The sequence below is a fragment of the Psittacula echo genome (genome assembly GCF_963264785.1).
Source record: "Psittacula echo genome assembly, chromosome: 27".
NCBI lineage: Eukaryota > Metazoa > Chordata > Aves > Psittaciformes > Psittacidae > Psittacula > Psittacula echo.
In genome coordinates, this window is record NC_137762.1 from 3,562,052 (window position 1) to 3,581,748 (window position 19,697).

At 61.1% G+C, this 19,697-nt stretch overlaps 1 protein-coding gene across 1 annotated transcript; it reads left to right on the top strand.

Annotated features, from left to right (window-relative positions):
* Nucleotides 1-1,978: 1,978 nt before the first annotated feature.
* POU6F1 (POU class 6 homeobox 1) lies at nt 1,979-19,486 on the top strand. The gene is made up of 11 exons (XM_080635626.1): nt 1,979-2,084; nt 10,968-11,064; nt 11,650-11,848; nt 13,472-13,581; nt 13,996-14,221; nt 14,860-15,080; nt 15,443-15,571; nt 15,671-15,877; nt 17,473-17,611; nt 17,838-18,012; nt 19,032-19,486. Exons 2-11 carry the CDS (start codon nt 11,011-11,013, stop codon nt 19,375-19,377), a joined length of 1,806 nt encoding a protein of 601 aa, XP_080491752.1. The 5' UTR covers nt 1,979-2,084; nt 10,968-11,010; the 3' UTR covers nt 19,378-19,486.
* The last annotated feature ends 211 nt before the right edge of the window (nt 19,487-19,697 follow it).

Sequence of the window (19,697 nt, forward strand, 5' to 3'; positions counted from 1 at the left end):
CAGCCCCACATGGGAGCGGGATTCCGGGCGGCCGGCACGCCGGGCTCAGCCTCCTGCATATTACAGTGGGAGGCTGGAGCTGGAGCTAATGCTATGCTGGGAAGATGGAGCCTCCTGAATTATTCCTGTGGCTTCCCGCGGGAAGCAGGCGCTGCTCCCGCTCCAGCTCCCACTGGAAAGGCTTTGGGGTGGTCCCGAGCCCTGGCAGGCGGCGGGGTCAGCACCAGGGCTCTATCCCAAGCGTGTTCCTGGAGGAAAAGTGGATAATGGGGGGGGTGGTGTGAAGGGGAACAAATGGAGCCCTTTGTGCTGCCCCGGGGTGTTCCCGTTAATGTGGTGATTAATGTATTCATTTATGCTGATGAAATGCTGTGTTAGGGGCTTGATGAGCCGGCGCCGAGCCGGGGTCAGGAGGGCTGCTCCGGGTGGGATCTGGTGGGTGCTGCAGAGCTGGGGGCTCCCCTTGCACCCAGCCAGCAAACTGGGGGACACGGGGCTTGCAAAGGGGATGGGGTTTGGGAAGAGGTGGGAATTTACCAGGGTTGGGGTTTGGGGGGGTCCTGGCACTTCGGGGCCTCACTTTGAGGGGGGGTCCGGGATGCGGGGGCTCCGGCTTTTGGAAGGGGCAGCAATTTGGGCTCCACTGCTTGGCAGTGGGGAGTTTCTGGGTGGTCAGGATGGGATTGAGGATGCCTGCGGAAGGTCTGGGTTTGGGGCTCCCGGTCTGGGGGGGCTCTGGGTTTGAGATGCCCTGGGTTGGGGTTTCCAGGCCGGGGGGGGCTCCACTTAGGGGGAAGTCTGGCCCGAAGTGAGTCTGGGGCAGCTCCAGCCTTGGGGTGCTCTGGGTTTGGGAGTCTGGGATTTGGGGATGCTCCGAGCTGGGGGGGGGGGTTCTGGTTTAGGGGAGTCCTGAGCTTTGGAGCTCTGACATTGGGGGTCTCAGGGCTGGAGGGGGCTCTGCTATCAGGGTCTGGTCGGGGGGGGGGGCTGTGGTTTGGGGGTCTCGGGACTGGGGAGCTCTGATTTGGGGGTTGTGGGGCTGGAGGGGGCTCTGCTTTGGGGGCTGGGGAGGGGTTTTGGTTTCAGGGTATTGGGGCTGGGGGCTTTTGGGGGGACTCTGGTTTCGGGGTGCCAGGGCTGTGGCTCGGGAGGGCTCTACTCGGGGAGTGCCCAGGTTTTGGGGGTGTCCCTTGCTTCGGGGGGGGATCTTTGGTTTTGGGGGGTCCCCGGTTTTGGGGCATCTCTGGGTTTGGGGTGTCAGGTCCCTGGGTTTGGGTAGTCCCTGCTCGGGGGGGTCCCACTTTGGCAGAGTCCCTGTTTGGGGGGGTCCTGCTTTCGGGGGGTTCCCTGCTCGGAGTGTCCCCGGTTTTGGGGGTACCCGGTTTCAGAAGAGTCCCTGCTTTTGTGGGGGTCCTGGTTTAGGGGGGCCCTTGCTCTGGAGGGTCCCTGCTCAGGGTTCCTCGGTTTCGGGGTGGTCCGGGTTTGGCGGGGTCCCTGCTCGGGGCTTCCGGTTTCAGGACGGTCCCGGTTTTGGAGGGGGGTCTCTGATTTCAGGGTCTCGGGTCCCTGGCTTAGGGCGGCGAGTCCCGGTTTCGGGGTGTCCCGGTTCGGAAGGGTCCCTACTCGGGGTGTCCCGGTCCGGTGGGGTCCCGGTTCCGAGGGGTCCCGGTTCGGAGGGGTCCCCGCTCGGGGGGTCCCGGTCCGGTGGGTTCCCGAGCGCCCCCCGGCGGCCGCGGCCGCGCAGCACCCGCCGGCTGCGGCAAAGGCCTGCGCATAAATTATGTTCATGACGCAGCAGCTAAAAAATCCCCCCCGGGAGGCGCGCAGGAGCCCGCACCCGCGGAGCGCCGCGGCCCCGCCCGCCCCGGCCCCGCACCCCCGCACCCTCACCCCGCACCTTCCCCCCGCAGCGCCCCGCTCCGCGCCCGCGGGGTCCCGGCTCCGCTGCCGCCTCCCGCCGGCCCCCCCCTCCCTCCCCTTTGTGCCGCCGCCGCCGCTGTGCGATGAATCTTTAATTGTCCCCCGGCAGGCGCGGAGCGGCGCGGAGCGGCCCCGCGGAACACCCGCGGCCAGCGCCCGGCGCGGTGAGTGCGGGGCCGGGGCCGGGCGGGGGGCGGTGGGTCCCGGCGCGGTGAATATGCAATGCCTTAATTAGCATAATTTATATATTTATGATAAAGAGCGATGGATGGGGGGGGGGGGGGGAAACCGGGCGGAGGGAACGCGGCGGAGCGCGGGGTGCAGCGCTGGGGGGGATTGGGGGGAGTTTGGGGGGGTGGAAAACTGGGGAGAAGTGGGGATGCGGATGGGGGGCACGGGATGGGGGGGTGGGATTAGGGGAGAGCGCGGAGAGTTGGGGGTCCCTGAGGGACCCTGGAGCTGGGGGTGTCCAGGGAAGGGGGACAGAGGGGGCTGGCGAGCCCCGGGGCAGGGAAAGGGGGTGACAGCCCCGGGGGCTGTGGAGATGGGGTTTGGGGTGCAGGAGAGGAGGAGCAGGGCTGGAGACGAACAGTGCCGGGGGGGGGGGACACGGGACAGTGTTGGGGTCCTGCCGAGGGAAGGCAAAGGGACCCTGGGGTGGGAGACGAGGGGTGCGGGGGGGCAGGAGCAAGGCAGGGATTTGCGGGTCCAGGCGCTCCCGGGGGGGGGAGAGCAGAGCCCGGGGGGATGGGGGTGTCCAAGGGCATTTCGGGTTCTCTGCAGGGTTTGTGGCACCGCAGGGGTCGGGGGGGGTCTTTGTGGTGCTGCGGGGGTCAGGGGGTTTGTTTTTGGTGCTGCGGGGGTCAGGGGGGGCTGTGCACCCCTGCGGGGGGGTCAGTGCCCCGGGGGCAGCTCGCACGAGCACCCTGCACCCCTCTATTTGCTTCTCGGGGTGGGGGGGACCTGGCCTTGGATGCTGCAGAGCCCCGGCTGGCAGAGGATGGGGGGGGGCTGTGGAGAGGAGAGCAGGGGCTGTGTCCCCCCCCCAGCCCCATCCCCATCCCCTGCAGCAGTCTCAGGGTCAGGCTTGGTCCTGAGCCCGCTCCAAAAGCCCCTGAGGGAGCACTGGGGGGGCAGAGCAGTGCCCCCCCCATGGCATTCATGGGATCATAGGCTTGGGGGGGGGGGCTGTGCTCTCTGAACCAGCCGTGATGTTCCTCTGGGATGTCCTGGGGTGTCGAGGTGGCTCCAGACCCTCCCTTGGCAGGAGGAGTGATGGATGCTCCGGGCACTGTCTTGAAGGGCTTGGGAGAGCCAAGCTCTGCTCCTGGTTTTGCCACGCTCCTCTGGCGTGACCTTGGGAGGTGAACTCAATCCCATCTCCTCCGGGTGGAGCGGGAATAAAAATACCTTCCCAGCTGGAAAAGTGGTGCTGGAGAAAGGAGGGGATTCCTGGGAAGTCACCGTCAGCTGATGCGGGTGCTCCCTGTGATGGGCACTGGGTCTGCAGTGCAAGAGGCAGGGAAGGGAGCTCCCCACCTCCCGCCCTCAGGATCAGGTTTGAGCCCCAAACACCCTGTGAAGGTGGAAGCAAAGAGGAAGAGATTGAGCTGAGGATGAAGAGATCCAAGTGAGGATGGAGAGATCCAGACAAGGATGGAGAGATCCAAGTGAGGATGGAGAGATCCAGACAAGGATGAAGAGATCCAGCTGAGGATGGAGAGATCCAAGCGAGAATGGAGAGATCCAAGCAAGGATGGAGAGATCCAAGCAAGGATGGAGAGATGCAAGCAAGGATGGAGAGATCCAGCTGAGGATGGAGAGATCTGCTGAGGATGGAGAGATCCAACTGAGGATGGAGAGATCCAAGCAAGGATGGAGAGATCCAACTGAGGATGGAGAGATCCAAGCGAGGATGGAGAGATCTGCTGAGGATGGAGAGATCTGCTGAGGACGGAGAGATCTGCTGAGGATGGAGAGATCCAGCTGAGGATGGAGAGATCCAGCTGAGGATGGAGAGATCTGCTGAGGATGGAGAGATCCAACTGAGGATGGAGAGATCCAAGCAAGGATGGAGAGATCCAAGCAAGGATGGAGAGATCCAACTGAGGATGGAGAGATCCAAGCGAGGATGGAGAGATCTGCTGAGGATGGAGAGATCTGCTGAGGATGGAGAGATCCAGCTGAGGATGGAGAGATCCAGCTGAGGATGGAGAGATCCAGCTGAGGATGGAGAGATCCAACTGAGGATGGAGCAATCTGCTGAGGATGGAGCGATCCAACTGAGGATGGAGCGATCTGCTGAGGATGGAGCGATCCAACTGAGGATGGAGAGATCCAACTGAGGATGGAGAGATCCAACTGGGGATGGAGAGATCCAACTGAGGATGGAGAGATCCAACTGAGGATGGAGAGATCCAGCTGAGGATGGAGCGATCCAACTGAGGATGGAGAGATCTGCTGAGGATGGAGAGATCTGCTGAGCATGGAGAGATCCAGCTGAGGATGGAGAGATCTGCTGAGGATGGAGAGATCCAGCTGAGGATGGAGAGATCTGCTGAGGATGGAGACAGCCAAGTGAGGATGGAGAGATCCAACTGAGGATGGAGAGATCCAGCTGAGGATGGAGCGATCCAACTGAGGATGGAGAGATCTGCTGAGGATGGAGAGATCTGCTGAGCATGGAGAGATCCAGCTGAGGATGGAGAGATATGCTGAGGATGGAGAGATCCAGCTGAGGATGGAGAGATCTGCTGAGGATGGAGACAGCCAAGTGAGGATGGAGAAATCCAACTGAGGATGAAGAGATCCAACTGAGGATGAAGAGATCCAACTGAGGATGAAGAGATCCAACTGAGGATGGAGAGATCCAAGTGAGGATGGAGAAATCCAGCCAAGGGTGAAGAGATCCAACTGAGGATGGAGAGATCCAACTGAGGATGGAGAGATCCAGCTGAGGATGAAGAGATCCAACTGAGGATGGAGAGATCCAACTGAGGATGAAGAGATCCAACTGGGGATGGAGAGATCCAACTGAGGATGGAGAGATCCAAGCAAGGATGGAGAGATCCAACTGAGGATGGAGAGATCCAGCTGAGGATGGAGAGATCTGCTGAGGATGGAGACAGCCAAGTGAGGATGGAGAAATCCAACTGAGGATGAAGAGATCCAACTGAGGATGGAGAGATCCAACTGAGGATGGAGAGATCCAAGCGAGGATGGAGAAATCCAGCCAAGGGTGAAGAGATCCAACTGAGGATGGAGAGATCCAACTGAGGATGGAGAGATCCAACTGAGGATGGAGAGATCCAACTGAGGATGGAGAGATCCAGCTGAGCATGGAGAGATCCAGCTGAGGATGGAGAGATCTGCTGAGGATGGAGAGATCCAGCTGAGCATGGAGAGATCCAGCTGAGCATGGAGAGAACCAGCTGAGCATGGAGAGATCCAGCTGAGGATGGAGAGATCTGCTGAGCATGGAGAGAACCAGCTGAGCATGGAGAGATCCAGCTGAGGATGGAGAGATCTGCTGAGCATGGAGAGATCCAACTGAGGGTGGAGAGATCCAACTGAGGATGGAGAGATGCAGCTGAGGATGGAGAGATCCAGCTGAGGATGGAGAGATCCAACTGAGGATAGAGAGATCTGCTGAGCATGGAGAGATCCAGCTGAGGATGGAGAGATCCAGCTGAGGATGGAGAGATCCAGCTGAGGATGGAGAGATCCAGCTGAGGATGGAGAGATCTGCTGAGGATGGAGACAGCCAAGTGAGGATGGAGAAATCCAACTGAGGATGAACATATCCAACTGAGGATGAAGAGATCCAACTGAGGATGGAGAGATCCAAGCGAGGATGGAGAAATCCAGCCAAGGGTGAAGAGATCCAACTGAGGATGGAGAGATCCAACTGAGGATGGAGAGATCCAAGCGAGGATGGAGAAATCCAGCCAAGGGTGAAGAGATCCAACTGAGGATGGAGAGATCCAACTGAGGATGGAGAGATCCAACTGAGGATGGAGAGATCCAGCTGAGGATGAAGAGATCCAACTGAGGATGGAGAGATCCAACTGAGGATGGAGAGATCCAACTGAGGATGGAGAGATCCACTGAGGATGGAGAGATCCAGCTGAGGATGAAGAGATCCAACTGAGGATGGAGAGATCCAGCTGAGGAGGGAGAGATCCAACTGAGGATGGAGAGATCCAACTGAGGATGGAGAGATCCAACTGAGGATGGAGAGATCCAGCTGAGGAGGGAGAGATCCAACTGAGGATGGAGAGATCCAACTGAGGATGGAGAGATCCAGCTGAGGATGGAGAGATCCAACTGAGGATGGAGAGATCCGCTGAGGATGATGAGATCCAAGCGAGGATGATGAGATCCAAGCAAGGATGATGAGATCCAGCTGCAGATGAAGACCATGCCATGGCCAGGGGGGAAATGTTTCTCTTTCATGGTGTGCAGAGGATTTTGCCTTAACCATTAAAGCACGATCCAGACTGGGTTCGGGTCCTGCCTTTTCTCAAGCAGGTTTTGGGACCCTCCACCAGCTCTTTCCTCTCTCTTGCCTCACTGATGCCAACCAGCGTCTCCCATCTCCTGCTCCCAGCCATTTGCAGCTCTCCAGGGGTTAATCCAGGCTGGGAAGCGCTTGCTCTGTGGCAGCAGCTCCATTTCTCCACTGATGCGAATTCCTGAGCTGGCTCCTGGCCTTGGCAGGCTCCCCATGGCCGCACATCCAGGACCGTGGCCGCACATCGAAGACCGTGGCCTCGCATCCAGGACCGTGGCCTCGCATCCAGGACCGTGGCCTCGCATCCAGGACCGTGGCCTCACATCCAGGACCGTGGCCTCACATCCAGGACCGTGGCCTCGCATCCAGGACCGTGGCCTCGCATCCAGGACCGTGGCCTCGCATCCAGGACCGTGGCCTCGCATCCCAGCTCCACATAACCCTGTGCTTTCCTTTATCACCTTCATTATCAGCCCCAAGTGGCTGCGTTTCCCACTGGCATTGGAGGATGAGCTGGGCCTTTAGAATGAGTTTTCCTGGCGTCTCCTTCGGGATTCAGCTGCCCCAGCCTGGGGTTTTCCAGGCATGACGCTGACTCAGGGCTGTGACTGAGGAGCCAGCGTGGATGCTGCCAGCTCCCGCTGCAGCTCCAGCCTTCAGGAATCCTGTAGCTGGCTGCACGGCTGTGCTGAGCAAGGCTCTGCTCCGGCTCACTGCTCCCCTGTGCCAGGGGTGGCATCTCCTCATCTCCTGCCTCAGTTTCGCCATCAGTGAACGCAGGAAGGCTGGAGAGCGACACCGTGTAGAAGGCACTTTAAGGGGGAAGCACAACAAGCACCTTGCAAACAGCTTGGGGGCACTGGGGTCCGGGTCCCCCCCACTGAGACACCTGGGAATGTGCTTGGGAAAACAATCCTTCGTTTCCAGCCTGGATCTTTCCGCATCACTCGGGCTCTGCTCTTACCATAAAGCTTCATGTCCAAGGAAATGACCCGGATCTGTGCCCTTCGCATCGGTGACGGCTTTGCTGGGAGGTCTCGGGGTGCTGGTACCACTGTGGGCAATTCCCAAGGGCTGGAGCAGCTCTGCTCTGGAGCCAGGCTGAGAGAGCTGGGCTGGGGCAGCCTGGACAAGAGAAGGCTCCTGAAGGGGAGACCTGAGAGCAGCTCCAGTGCCTAAAGGGGCTGCAGGAAACCTGGAGAGGGGCTTGGGACAAGGATCGGGATGTCCATCCATAGGAATTAACCCAGGTTAATGACAGTGGGCAAGCAGCGAGCTGGAGCCGTGCCCAAGGCGTCTTCAGCGCTTGAGCAAACCTCTTTGGGTTTCTCACCTGTGCCAAGTTGGTTCCAACTTAGATTTCCACCCACTTGGGATCCAAGTGGCTCCGTCTCTGACTCATCACCACTCCTAATTAACACGGCAATTATGTTCACAGGGAGACTTGGAGCATCTGAAATTATCCCCCCCCCTTTGCTTTTTCCTTTAATATTGTTATTATTAGTTTGTGCATTTCATCTCCTCGCCGCCATCTGCTCGCGCTGCTGGCTCCCTGCTCTGCTCCCAGCCCCACCAGCTGGGCACATCACTTGTCCCGTTCATGGCAAGCTAAAACCCAGAAGGACCAAGTGTGAAGGAGCGAAACGAAAGGGTGCAGGAGGAGCAGCCCACTCGCACCCAGCAGCACCAGGCTCTGCTCAATCGAGGGCATGGAACAGAGGGAAAAGTCCTTCTCGCTCCTCTTCTCTTTGCTTGGGTCTTCCTCCCGTGGGGCAGGCCTGGGCAGATCTACGCTTGGATGCAGGGGGATGATCCAGGTTGGAGCAGGGATTTGCTGCTCTCTTCAGCCTCGCAGTTGTGCTAGAAGAGACCTGCAGGTCTGAGGGAGGCTCTTGGACTTGGGATGCTGGGGATGGAGAGCAGCGGCTCTGGTGCTGGCGGCATCATCCAGGCCCCAAGCTCCCAGCGTGTGCATTAACTTGGGTACCACACACGTTCGGGGCAGCTCCTGGCTTGCCTTGAGTCGCCTTTTCCCAGCGCTTCCCTTTGGCAGCGGTGAGGATCAATGAGCAGGAATTAGGTTGTGAGGATGGGGATGCCTTTGAGTTATCCGGTTGCTCCTCCCTGCAGAGCTGGGCACAGAGACAGCTCCGGGCTTTCTCTCCTTAGAGCCCAAGCCCGGAGCACCGCAGCCCAGCAGGACGCAGGAGCCAGCCCCATCTCCTGCCAGGAGCATCCCTTCAGCCCCAAGCAAACAGTGAGTGAGTACCCGGGGCTGCCTCCATCATCCCATGGGATTGTGGCTCCGGGCTCTGCTCTCTGGGGTGGGTTTGGGGTTTGGATGTGCCTCGGCTCTGCAGGAAGGGGCTCCCCACAGACCATCCCTTCCCTTCCAGCTGCTTTCACTGTGCCCTTGCTGCCCGTTTGGGATCCCAGCTCGGGCTCAGCTCCCCCTGTGACCGCTATGGGACAGGCACTGGGGAGCTGCGGAGGTGATGGGATGAGAGGTGGAAGCTTTCCCAGCTCTCCCAGGCTCAGGTGTAGGAAAAAGCTGCTACAAGACACCGGGGGGGTGGCTCCTTGTTAGCAAAGCCCCTGGGGCTGCTCTGCTTGTGCTGGGCTCCAGCGGGCAGCAAGGTTTGGTGATGCAGAGGGAAGATCAACCTGGAGCAAGTGCATCACCCCCATGGGATGGCATCAGCCCCGCTGTGCCCCAGCTGCCCTCCCTTGGCCAGGGTCTCTACACAGAGCTTCAGGAAGCTCTTCTGGAGCCTTTTCCTTCCCTTGCTCCCTGCAGTGGGACCCGGTGGGGCTGCTTTGCCTGCGCGGGCTGCCGGGGCAGGGATGCCCTGCTCTGCCTTCCTCACCTGAGCTGGGCTCCGGCTGCTGGGGGCTCATTAACTTTTCATGGGCAGCAGCCTGGCTCTGGCTCTGCTGCACTGGCATGGATGGCGCAGAGCCCTGCGCCGACGGCTTCGGAGGAGAATTTGGCTCTTAATCCAACGGAGGCTCCTTTGGACCAACAGGATCCGAGTCCCTCTGGTTCCTAATTGCACACAAATGCCAGCTCCGGTGCAGGATGCGCTCGGTGGCCCCAGCAGGAGCCTGGTGGCTTCTGAGGCACAGAGAAATGGTAAAGGGTTTGTACAACGGTGCTGGGGATGTTTCCTGCATCCTGGAAGTGCCTCTTGGGCTGATGATGTGTCAGAGTGGAGCAGCAGGGGATGCCTGCACCACGTTCCCTGTCCGGAGGGAAACCCAACGGATGGGATGCACTGGCACCAGTCTGGGGCTGAAATTCCCGTGTGGATGAGCTGTGAGCTTGAGCCCAGAGCCCCCCCCGGTGCGGGGCTGCACCCCCAGAGCGGGAGCAGCAGCTCCGGGAGGGGATCCTGCCCCTCTGCTGCGGGAAGGGGAGACCTGAGAGCAGCTCCAGAGCCTAAAGGGGCTGCAGGAAACCTGGAGAGGGGCTTGGGACAAGGGCCTGTAGGGACAGGCCAAGGGCAATGGCTTGAACCTGCCCGAGGGGAGACTGAGATGAGCTCTTAGGCAGAAGCTCTTCCCTGGGAGGGTGCTGGGACACTACAATGGGTTGAATGGAGAAGGGTTGGATGCCCCAGTGCTCAAGGCCAGGTTGGACACAGCGGCTTGGATCACCCTGCTCCAGTGGAAGGGGTCCTTGCCCGTGGAGGAGCTTTAAGGTCCCTCCCAACCCAAGCCATTCCATGGTTCCACGATCCTATGCTAGGGGAGAGCTCAGCTCCGGTCACTCCAACCCGCATCAATGTGCCCCAGGCGCGGCAGCAGTTACACAAACAAGGACGCCTTCGCCCATGCATGGAGTAAGTCAAGGTCATCTGGGCTGGTTAAATCCATCCCGAGACTTTCCTAATCAAACATTCATAAGCCTTTCAGAAAGGCAATTGTGCTCCTACACAGCAGCGCGGGGACGATAACGTGAGCCAAGGAGTTACTGGAGGGCATGGGAAGAGGACGAGTTGCCTTCCAACGAGTGGGCCGAGCCCCTTCCCACCATCAGCGCCTCATTCCGTGCTTTAATGAAGTATCCCCATGGATTTCGGTCCCCTTAGGAAAGAGCAGATTGACTCTCCTGCTTCTTGCAAACAGCATCAGGGCCTGCGTGTGCGCCCGAGCGTTGGGCAGAGGCTTCAGATGGGAGCCCCGGGTGGTTTGTGCCTGGAGCTTTGAGGGATTCCCAACGGTAGGAATTGAACCTCATCTCCAAAGGGGGAAAGGCTCCACCCTTGGAATAACCCTTCCCTTGCTCTGCTGCTTGTACATTGGGTGCTGCTCGCCCAATAAACGATGCTACCCCACGAGCTCATTGCCGTTGATGGGAGGTGGGGAGGGTACCCGAGGCACCGGAGCCTCCCTGGGCAGGACCTGAGCGAGCTCTGAGGGGCAGAGCTGGGTGCTAGAGGCAGAGAGGAGGTGGTGGCAGGGACCAGGGCTGCTCTGCAGCCCGGCTCCAGCCCCTGGGTGACCCTGACCCTCCCCTCTCCCCCCCTTGCAGCATGTGGAAGGTCTGAGCCCTCTCCCACCGTTGCTGGGGCACCATGGACACGGAAGCTGTGCAGCCACAGGAGGCTTTGCTGACAGTCAACGAGCAGGTACGGGCCTGTCCAGCCCCTCTGCACCCCTTCCTCTGTACCCCACAGCCATGGGGACCGTGGGCAGGGGAGTTGGGCTTTGGAGCCCCACTGCGTGCCCTGGCACGGGGTGAAAACCATCTCGCTCCTGCCCCATGCCCGCAACCACCCCGTTTGCCCCACACTTGGAAGGGGAAGGAGCTGGAGGGGCTTTAAGGTCCCTTCCAACACAAACCACACTGGGATTCGACGATGCAGGGGCTTCACCCGACCCATGGCCAGAGCCATGGGGCTGCGGACCAGCGCTGGCTCCAGTGCTGCAGAGAGGGTGCTGCTGGGGGGGCTGCAGCCGTGTTCTCCTTATGGAGGTGCTGCTGCCCATGGTGCTGGGGCGGTCACTAAAGCAGGAGGGGCTGTGACCCCCCCCCCATCCACCCCTCAAGGGGACAGCGTGGGCTCTGCTTGGTGTGGGTTAAGGATCACCCTAAGGCACATCCCATGGGGTGGTAGGAGCCCCTTCCCCCTGCCCTGGGGTGCGTGGCCTCGGGGACAGCCCTGTGGGGTCCAGCCCCTGGCACTGATGGACCCTGTGGGGCCCTCCTGCAGGTTATTGTCATGTCCAGCCATGAAACCATCCGCGTGCTGGAGGTCGGCGTGGACGCCCCGCTCCCGGCCGAGGAGGACCGGAAAGCCTTGGAGATGCCTCCAGGGGAGGTAGCGCGGGGCTCCCCGGGGGAGAGCAGCCACCCGGGCAGTGAGGACGTCCCAGGCAGCACCCAGAGCTCCTGCGGCGGGGAGGCCCCTGGTAAGGCACCGGAGTCCCCGTCCCCTTCCTGCCCCATTCCCTGCCCATCCATCCCCGCAGGTGAAGCTGGGCTCTGGAGCACGGGGTCAGAGCTGGGGGTTTGAGCTGTGCCTGTCGGTGCAGAGCATCCCTGTGCCAAGCTGGGAGAGGGGTGAGCAAAACCAGTTCCTCCTCCGGGAGCATCCCTCGACCATGTGCTTCCGATAGGGAGGACATCCATTGGTGGGGTTTTCCCTAAGGCACTGGAGTTGGGTGTCCTCTGCCCCTCACCCGGTGCTGCAGGCGCTTCCCTTCTCACCTGGGAATGCAGCTGGAATGCAGCCATTTGGGGAAATCCCGCTTCATTCCTCACTGCTTTTTGGCCAGCATCCCAGTCCTCCCATAGGATGCATCCCGAATCCACCTGCAAGCACCGCTGCCCTGGCCCCTCTCCTGCCACTCTGGTGCTTTGTTTATTAACGGGGCTTTGCTCTGGTTGCTTTGCGTTCTGCTGGAGGAAAAGGCAGGAAAAGGGTGGTTTTCTTTACGCCAAAATGGGATTAAGTGGGTTTTATACTTGAGAGTTGCCATTATTAGAAGTCGAGCAGCATAAATACGAGGGGTTGCTCAAAACCCAAGTCCTTCACAAGTAATAACCAGGGATTAGGAGCAGGGATTCCTCTCACTGGGACGGTCGCAGTGATTCAGTGACTTTGGGTGCAGGGTTGAAGACACCCAATGAAGCTCAGCCCATGGGCACCCCCCTCTGCAGGGTGCTGGCGGGTGATCGCGGTCCCTTCCCTTTCCAGCTCCCCCTGAGCAGGTCAGGAGCTGGCACTGCTTTAATTGCTGCTCATTTTGGAGCCAGCAGCTGGAGGAGGGAAATATCTCCTGCCTTAACCCTGCCATTCCCACACATTCTTCCCCAAACCCCTCCCTTTTTGCCTCCTTTCCACCGCATCCCATAAGAAGCCCCTAAATGCCTTTGCTCTGCAGAGGAAGGTCCGTCCACCTTGGGGTGCTTTCACCCGAGCTCTGTGGGGCTGCAGCTCCCCCGGGACACACACAGGAGGGTGCTTGTTCCCTGGGGATGTGTGATTTGGGTGCCCCCCACCATCACCCCCACCCTTTGTGCAGGTGAGCTCCTGTTGCTCCAGCAGCAGGACCTCTCCTGTGAGGGCTGGAGCAGCTCTGCTCTGGAGCCAGGCTGAGAGAGCTGGGCTGGGGCAGGTGGAGAAGAGAAGGCTCCTGAAGGGGAGACCTGAGAGCAGCTCCAGTGCCTAAAGGGGCTGCAGGGAACCTGGAGAGGGGCTTGGGACAAGGGCCTGTAGGGACAGGCCAAGGGGAATGGCTTGAACCTGCCAGAGGGGAGACTGAGCTGAGCTCTTAGGCAGAAGCTCTTCCCTGTGAGGGTGCTGAGGCGCTGGCACAGGGTGCCCAGAGAAGCTGTGGCTGCCCCATCCCTGGCAGTGCTCAAGGCCAGGTTGGACACAGGGGCTTGGAGCACCCTGCGCTAGTGGCAGGGGTCCCTTCCCTGGCAGGGGCTGGAGCTGGAGGAGCTTTAGGGTCCTTTCCCACTCATCCCATTCCCTGGTCCTCTGCTATGATTCCTCTTTCCAACCCATCTCCTCTGCTCTCCCCCAGGCAAAGCCAAGCCAGCGGCTGGAGCATCCCCCAGCACCGTCCCCTCCGCTGGCACATTCAGCCACACCACGAGCCAGCAGCCGCAGCCGCTGGCCCCGCTGGCCCCACAGGTAACTACCCCACAGCACGGAGCGGGGCGGGAGAGGGGGGACAGGGCTGGGCTGGAGGGAAAGGGGGGGGGACAAGGTGGGGACCCCCGGGGTGGCGTCCGCTGTCTGTAGGGGACCCCGAGGGCAGAGACGTCCGCTCGTGGCGCGGGGTGTAGGACCTACACCTCGAACCAAGGCGCTTCCGTCCGCCGGGCGCCCTCGCCTCGAGGTGCTGCCAGAGATGCTGCGTCGGGTGCTTTGGGAGGGGGAGATGCCCCCTCGGGCGTCTCGCCATGGAGAGGGGGCTCCGCAGAGCTGGGCACCCAGCTGCTGAGATGGGAGGGACCCCCCTGTACAAAGACTTTAATGCTCCGCTGATGCTGTCTGCAGTGGCGTTGATTTCTGTTCTTTTTGAAATCTTGTTTGCTTTTGCAGGTCTTGACTCAGGAAAACTTAGCAACAGTTGTGACAGGAGTAATGGTTCCAGCAGGGACAGTTACTCAACCTCTTCTTATCCCCATCAGTATTGCAGGTCAAGTGGCAGGTCAGCAGGGGCTGGCTGTGTGGACATTTCCTACAGCAACGGTCGCTGCCCTCCCCGGATTGACGGCTGCTTCTCCTACGGGGGGAATTTTCAAAGCACCCATAGCCAATCTGCAAGGTAACCGCTGCTCTGCTGCCCCGCAGCTCCCCGGCCGGCCCCCCCAGCCCATCCTGTCCAGGACGGGGCTGACGTTTGATGCTGGGGGCTTGTTTGCAGCTCCCCAAAGCAAAAGCTGCCCGAGTGTGGGAGAAGGGATGGGGAGGAGGGGGATGGCAGCGTGCACACAGGGATGGGACAAGAGGATGGGATGAGAGGTCCAGGTTAGGCTTGCGGCTCCGGCACCTCGTTGCAGCAGCTGAGGTTGTGCAAGGGGGAGACCCATGGGCATGAGAGCAGCCGGAACGAGGGCCTCGTGCCCTTCCCTGAAGGGAATCGTCTCCTGTTGAGCTCCCAGCAGGGAAGGAGCCGGTCCCAGGAGTGATTTGGAGCCAGAGGAGGTGATGGGACCCCAGAGGTGCCCCTCGCCCTCTGTGCTGTCAGCAGCACTGCTTTGGGTTAGATCCAGCACCCACGGGTGCAGGATGAGTCCGCCTGGGGCAGAGGGGCTCTGGAGCTGGGGAGACCTTTCCCTATGGATCAGTCCGTGGGGATTCAGCTCCCTTTGGGAAGGGCCGGTGGGAGACGGGGACACGCGGAGCTGCGGGGGGTGTCCCCTGCCTGCCCCTGCTCACGCTCTCTGTGTCTTTGCTCCGCAGCCGCCGCCGTGCTGAACACGTCCATGGCAGCACCGGTGCCGCCAGCGCAGCCGCTGCAGGCTGCGGGCCAGCCCCGCGCCCCGCTCCAGCCCCCCGGTGTCTTCGCCCCCAGCCCCGGCCAGCCCCCGCTCCTGCCACAGCCCAGCGCTGCGTCCGCGCCGCCCGGCACCCAGACCCACATCACTGTGCAGCCGGCCGGATTCGCCTTTAACCCTGGCATAGTAAGGACCCTGGCAGCCCGTGCTGCGGAGCCGCGCAAGTTTGGCACCCGCTGCCCTTGAGCCGGTGCCTTCCGTGGCTGTGGAGAGCCCTGAGAAGCCGTGAAGCCCTGGGGATGGAGCGCTCTGCTTCAGCACTCGCCTCCCATGGGATCCTGCGAGATCCCAGCCTGATTCCTGACGAGCCGCCCCGCAGGCAGCCCTGCTTTAGGCCGACCTAAAGGATGGATTGAGGACGTCAAGGGCCTCGCACCCCAGCACGGCGAGGCAGGAGCCGCCCTGCCGTGGGGAAGGGGTGGCCGCGCGCGGGGACGCGGTGGCCCCGGCGCTGCCCACGTCTGACCCCGGCTCTCGGTTCTCCGCAGCTCAGCGCGGCGCCTCTCGGGGCTCAGACCCAGCTCCTCGGCTCCTTGGCGGCCACCCCCGTCATCGCCAACACCATCTCCAGCGTGCAGGGCATCACGGGCCAGATCCTCACCAACGCCCAGGGCCAGGTACCGCGGGGGGCCCCCACTCTGCCACCCCCCTGCCCCGGCGCTGGGGAGGTGCTGGCAGGGCCCAGCCCCAGCTCGGCCTCTCCTCCCTTGGCCCAGGTCATCGGGACGCTGCCGTGGGTGGTGAATCCCCCCGGGATGGCAGCCGCCGGCCCGGCCCCGGCCCCGAGCCTGCACGTGCAGACGGTGACGCCGCAGCTGCTGCTCAATGCCCAGGGCCAGGTCATCGCCACGCTGGCCGGCGGCACCCTGCAGGCGCCCGGCGCCAAGAAAACCGGCACCCCCGAGCCCCCGGCCCGCACCGAGGTGAGCGGCAGGCACTGACGGGGGGCACCAGGCTGAGGGGCTGGTGCCGGGCTCGGGGAGCGCATCTGGGATGTGGCCGTGAGGCTCTGGGAGCACTTGAGCATCCTTGGGATGTGGCCGTGATCCTTTGGGAGCACTTGAGCATCCTTGGGATGTGGCCGTGATCCTTTGGGAGCACTTGAGCATCTTTGGGATGTGGCCATGAGGCTCCGGGAGCACTTGAGCATCTTTGGGATGTGGCCATGAGGCTCTGGGAGCACTTGAGCATCTTTGGGATGTGGCCATGAGGCTCCGGGAGCACTTGAGCATCTTTGGGATGTGGCCATGAGGCTCCGGGAGCACTTGAGCATCTTTGGGATGTGGCCGTGATCCTTTGGGAGCACTTGAGCATCCTTGGGATGTGGCCGTGATCCTTTGGGAGCACTTGAGCATCTTTGGGATGTGGCCGTGATCCTTTGGGAGCACTTGAGCATCTTTGGGATGTGGCCATGAGGCTCCGGGAGCACTTGAGCATCTTTGGGATGTGGCCATGAGGCTCCGGGAGCACTTGAGCATCTTTGGGATGTGGCCATGAGGCTCTGGGAGCACTTGAGCATCTTTGGGATGTGGCCGTGATCCTTTGGGAGCACTTGAGCATCTTTGGGATGTGGCCGTGAGGCTCTGGGAGCACTTGAGCTTTCTGGGCTCCTCAGAGACAAGGAGCTACTGGAGAGGTCCAGCAGAGGCCACAGGGATGCTCAGGGGTCTCTCTCACACGGAGGGATTGCAGGAGCTGGGCCTGGTGGGTCTGGAGCGGAGCAGCCTGAGAGGGGATCAGTGCAGGTCAATAGCTCAAAGGCTGGTGCCAGGGAGATGGAGCCGGATCTTCCCAGTGAGAGGACGAGGAGCAATGGCCATAACCTGACCCACACCAAGTTCCACCTCAGCATGAACAAGGGCTCTGTGCTGAGGGTGGCAGAGCCCTGCACAGGCTGCCCAGGCTGGGTGTGGAATCTCCCTCTCTGGAGCCATCCCAAACCCACTTGGACATGTTCCTGTGTGCCCTGGGTGGTCCTGCCTCGGCAGGGCTTGGACCGGGTGATCTCCAGAGGTCCCTTCCAACCCAAATGATTCTGAGAGCCTGGGATTCTGTCTGGGATGGAGCCACATGGCTTTGGGAGCACGTGAGCATCTTTGGGACGCAACCACGTTGCTTTGGTACCCAACTACGCTGCTTTGGGAGCCTATGAGCTTCTTTGAGATGTGACCGCTCCTGCCCTGCAGTGCTGCCCCATGGGGCATCCCACTCTCTGTGCCCACCAAGTCTCTCAGCCAGGATGGGACGTGACTGAGCCTCACCTTGGTCACCCCCAAACCTCCCTCATGGGAATGGGACATCCCAGCACTCTCCCAGAGCTGTCACAGCCGCATTCCCAGCAGGAGCTGGGCTGTTCCCAGTGTCACTTCCATCCAAACTCAACAAAAGCAACGCAGTGGCCAGTGCAGGGATGGAGCCGGTGGGCAGGAGTGGGGAGTGGGGGGGCCCTGACCATGGGGGTGCTATGAGGGTGCTATAGGGGTGCTATGGGGGTGCTGACCCCTCTCCCTGTGCCCAGGTCCAGCCCATCCAGCCGGCCCCGGCTCTCGCCCAGCCGGCCGTGGTGGTCCCAAACCCTGCCCCGGCGGCCAAGGCTTCCTCCGTGCCCGTGCCCATCACCTGCTCCGAGACCCCCACTGTCAGCCAGCTGGTGTCCAGTGAGTCACGGCAGGGACTGGGATCCACTGGGAAGAGGGAATCCAAGGTCTGGGATGCCCTGGGATGGGGGGAAGGAGGATGCTGCGTGCCCGTGCTCTGCATCCCTGGGGGTGGCTGCTGGCACCACGTGCCGTGGAGCCCAACAAAGGGGATGCTCATCATCGGGAGGGGAGAGAAGCAGCTCCATGGCCATTCCTCATCATTCCCATATCCTGGCCCCGGCAGAGCCCCCGGCTCCCAACAGCAGCGCGGAGGAGGACGGGATCAACCTGGAGGAGATCCGGGAATTCGCCAAGAACTTCAAGATCCGCCGCTTGTCCCTCGGGCTGACGCAGACGCAGGTGGGACAGGCCCTGACGGCCACCGAGGGTCCTGCCTACAGCCAGTCGGCCATCTGCAGGTACCGGCATGGGATGGACAGCGGGAGAAGGGCAGGAAAGCTGGAGCACACCGGCACAGGGTGCCCGGAGCAGCTGTGGCTGCTCCGTCCCTGGCAGTGTTCAAGGCCAGGTTGGACACAGGGGCTTGGAGCAAGCTGCTCCAGTGGGAGGTGTCACTGGAGCTGGATTGGAGCTGGAGGAGCTTTAAGGTCCCTTCCAACCCAAACCAGTCTGGGATTGTAGGAAAGGGAAGGGAAGGGAAGGAAAAGAGGAAAGGAAAAGAAAAGGGAAAGGAAAGGAGAGGAAAAAGAAAGGAAAGGGAAAGGAAAGGAAAGGAAAAAGGAAAGGAAAGGAAAGGAAAGGAAAGGAAAGGAAAGGAAAGGAAAGGAAAAAGGAAAGGAAAGGAAAGGAAAGGAAAGGAAAGGAAAGGAAAGGAAAGGAAAGGAAAGGAAAAAGGAAAGGAAAGGAAAGGAAAAAGGAAAGGAAAAAGGAAAGGAAAGGAAAAAGGAAAGGAAAGGAAAAAGGAAAGGAAAAAGGAAAGGAAAGGAAAAAGGAAAGGAAAAAAGAAGAAAGGGAAGAGAAAAAGGAAAGGGAAAGGGAAGGAAGGGGAAAGGAAGGAAAGGAAAGGGAAAAGGAGGGAAGGGAAAAGGGAAAAGGGAAAAGGGAAGGGAAGGGAAGGGAAAGGAAGGGAAAGGGAAGGGAAGGGAAAGGGAAAGGGAAAGGGAAAGGGAAAGGGAAAGGGAAAGGAAGGAAAGGAAAGGAAAGGTGGAGAAAAGGAGGAAAATTGGAGGAGGGGGAAAATTGGAGAAAAGGAGGAAATCAGAGCAGGAGGAGCGCTGGAGAAAGGGAGAACCGGAGAGAAGGAGGAAAAATGGAGCCGGTCTCGTGAGAGGTGTCCCCAGCCCAACCCATCCTCTGCTTGTGTGGAGAAGAGGAGGAAAAGCGGGGCAGGGGAGGGAGCTGGGATGAACGGGGGAGTGCGGGAGGGGGGCCGGGGGGCCCGGTGCCCGTGGAGCCGCTCACGGCGCTGCCGGTGCAGGTTCGAGAAGCTCGACATCACCCCCAAGAGCGCGCAGAAGCTGAAGCCGGTGCTGGAGAAGTGGCTGAGCGAGGCCGAGCTCCGCAACCAGGAGGGGCAGCAGAACCTGATGGAGTTCGTCGGGGGGGAGCCCTCCAAGAAGCGGAAGCGCCGCACGTCCTTCACGCCCCAGGCCATCGAGGCGCTCAACGCCTACTTCGAGAAGAACGCGCTGCCCACGGGCCAGGAGATCACCGAGATCGCCAAAGAGCTCAACTACGACCGCGAGGTCGTGCGGGTCTGGTTCTGCAACCGGCGGCAGACGCTCAAGAACACGAGCAAACTGAACGTCTTCCAGATCCCCTGAGCCGGGCACCGCGTGTCCCCCCCATCGCCCCCCCCAGCTCCTGCCATCAAAGCACTTTCTGCCCCCAGCCCCGCGGGGGGCGCGGGGTCTCCACTACCACCCCCCCCCCCTTTTTGCCCGTAGTTGTGTGCGTGTGTCCGTCCCGTCCCCATCCTTTCTCTGCCGCATCGCACCCGACCGAAGCGTGTTCACAGCGCGCATCGCGCCCGCATTGTGCTTCCCCGCTGCCTGTGCCGTGCGTGGTGACGGACCCTGCCTGCGCTCACCGCTCTCTGTCCCCGCCCCGTGTTGTGTGTGTGTGTGTGTCCCCCCAGCAAAAG

Coding starts and splice junctions, on each gene's coding strand:
- POU6F1 (XM_080635626.1), top strand. CDS start 11,011: ATGGACACGGAAGCTGTGCAGCCACAGGAGGCTTTGCTGACAGTCAAC. Junction 11,065..11,649: donor TGCTGACAGTCAACGAGCAG/GTACGGGCCTGT, acceptor GCCCTCCTGCAG/GTTATTGTCATGTCCAGCCA. Junction 15,081..15,442: donor TCGCCTTTAACCCTGGCATA/GTAAGGACCCTG, acceptor GGTTCTCCGCAG/CTCAGCGCGGCGCCTCTCGG.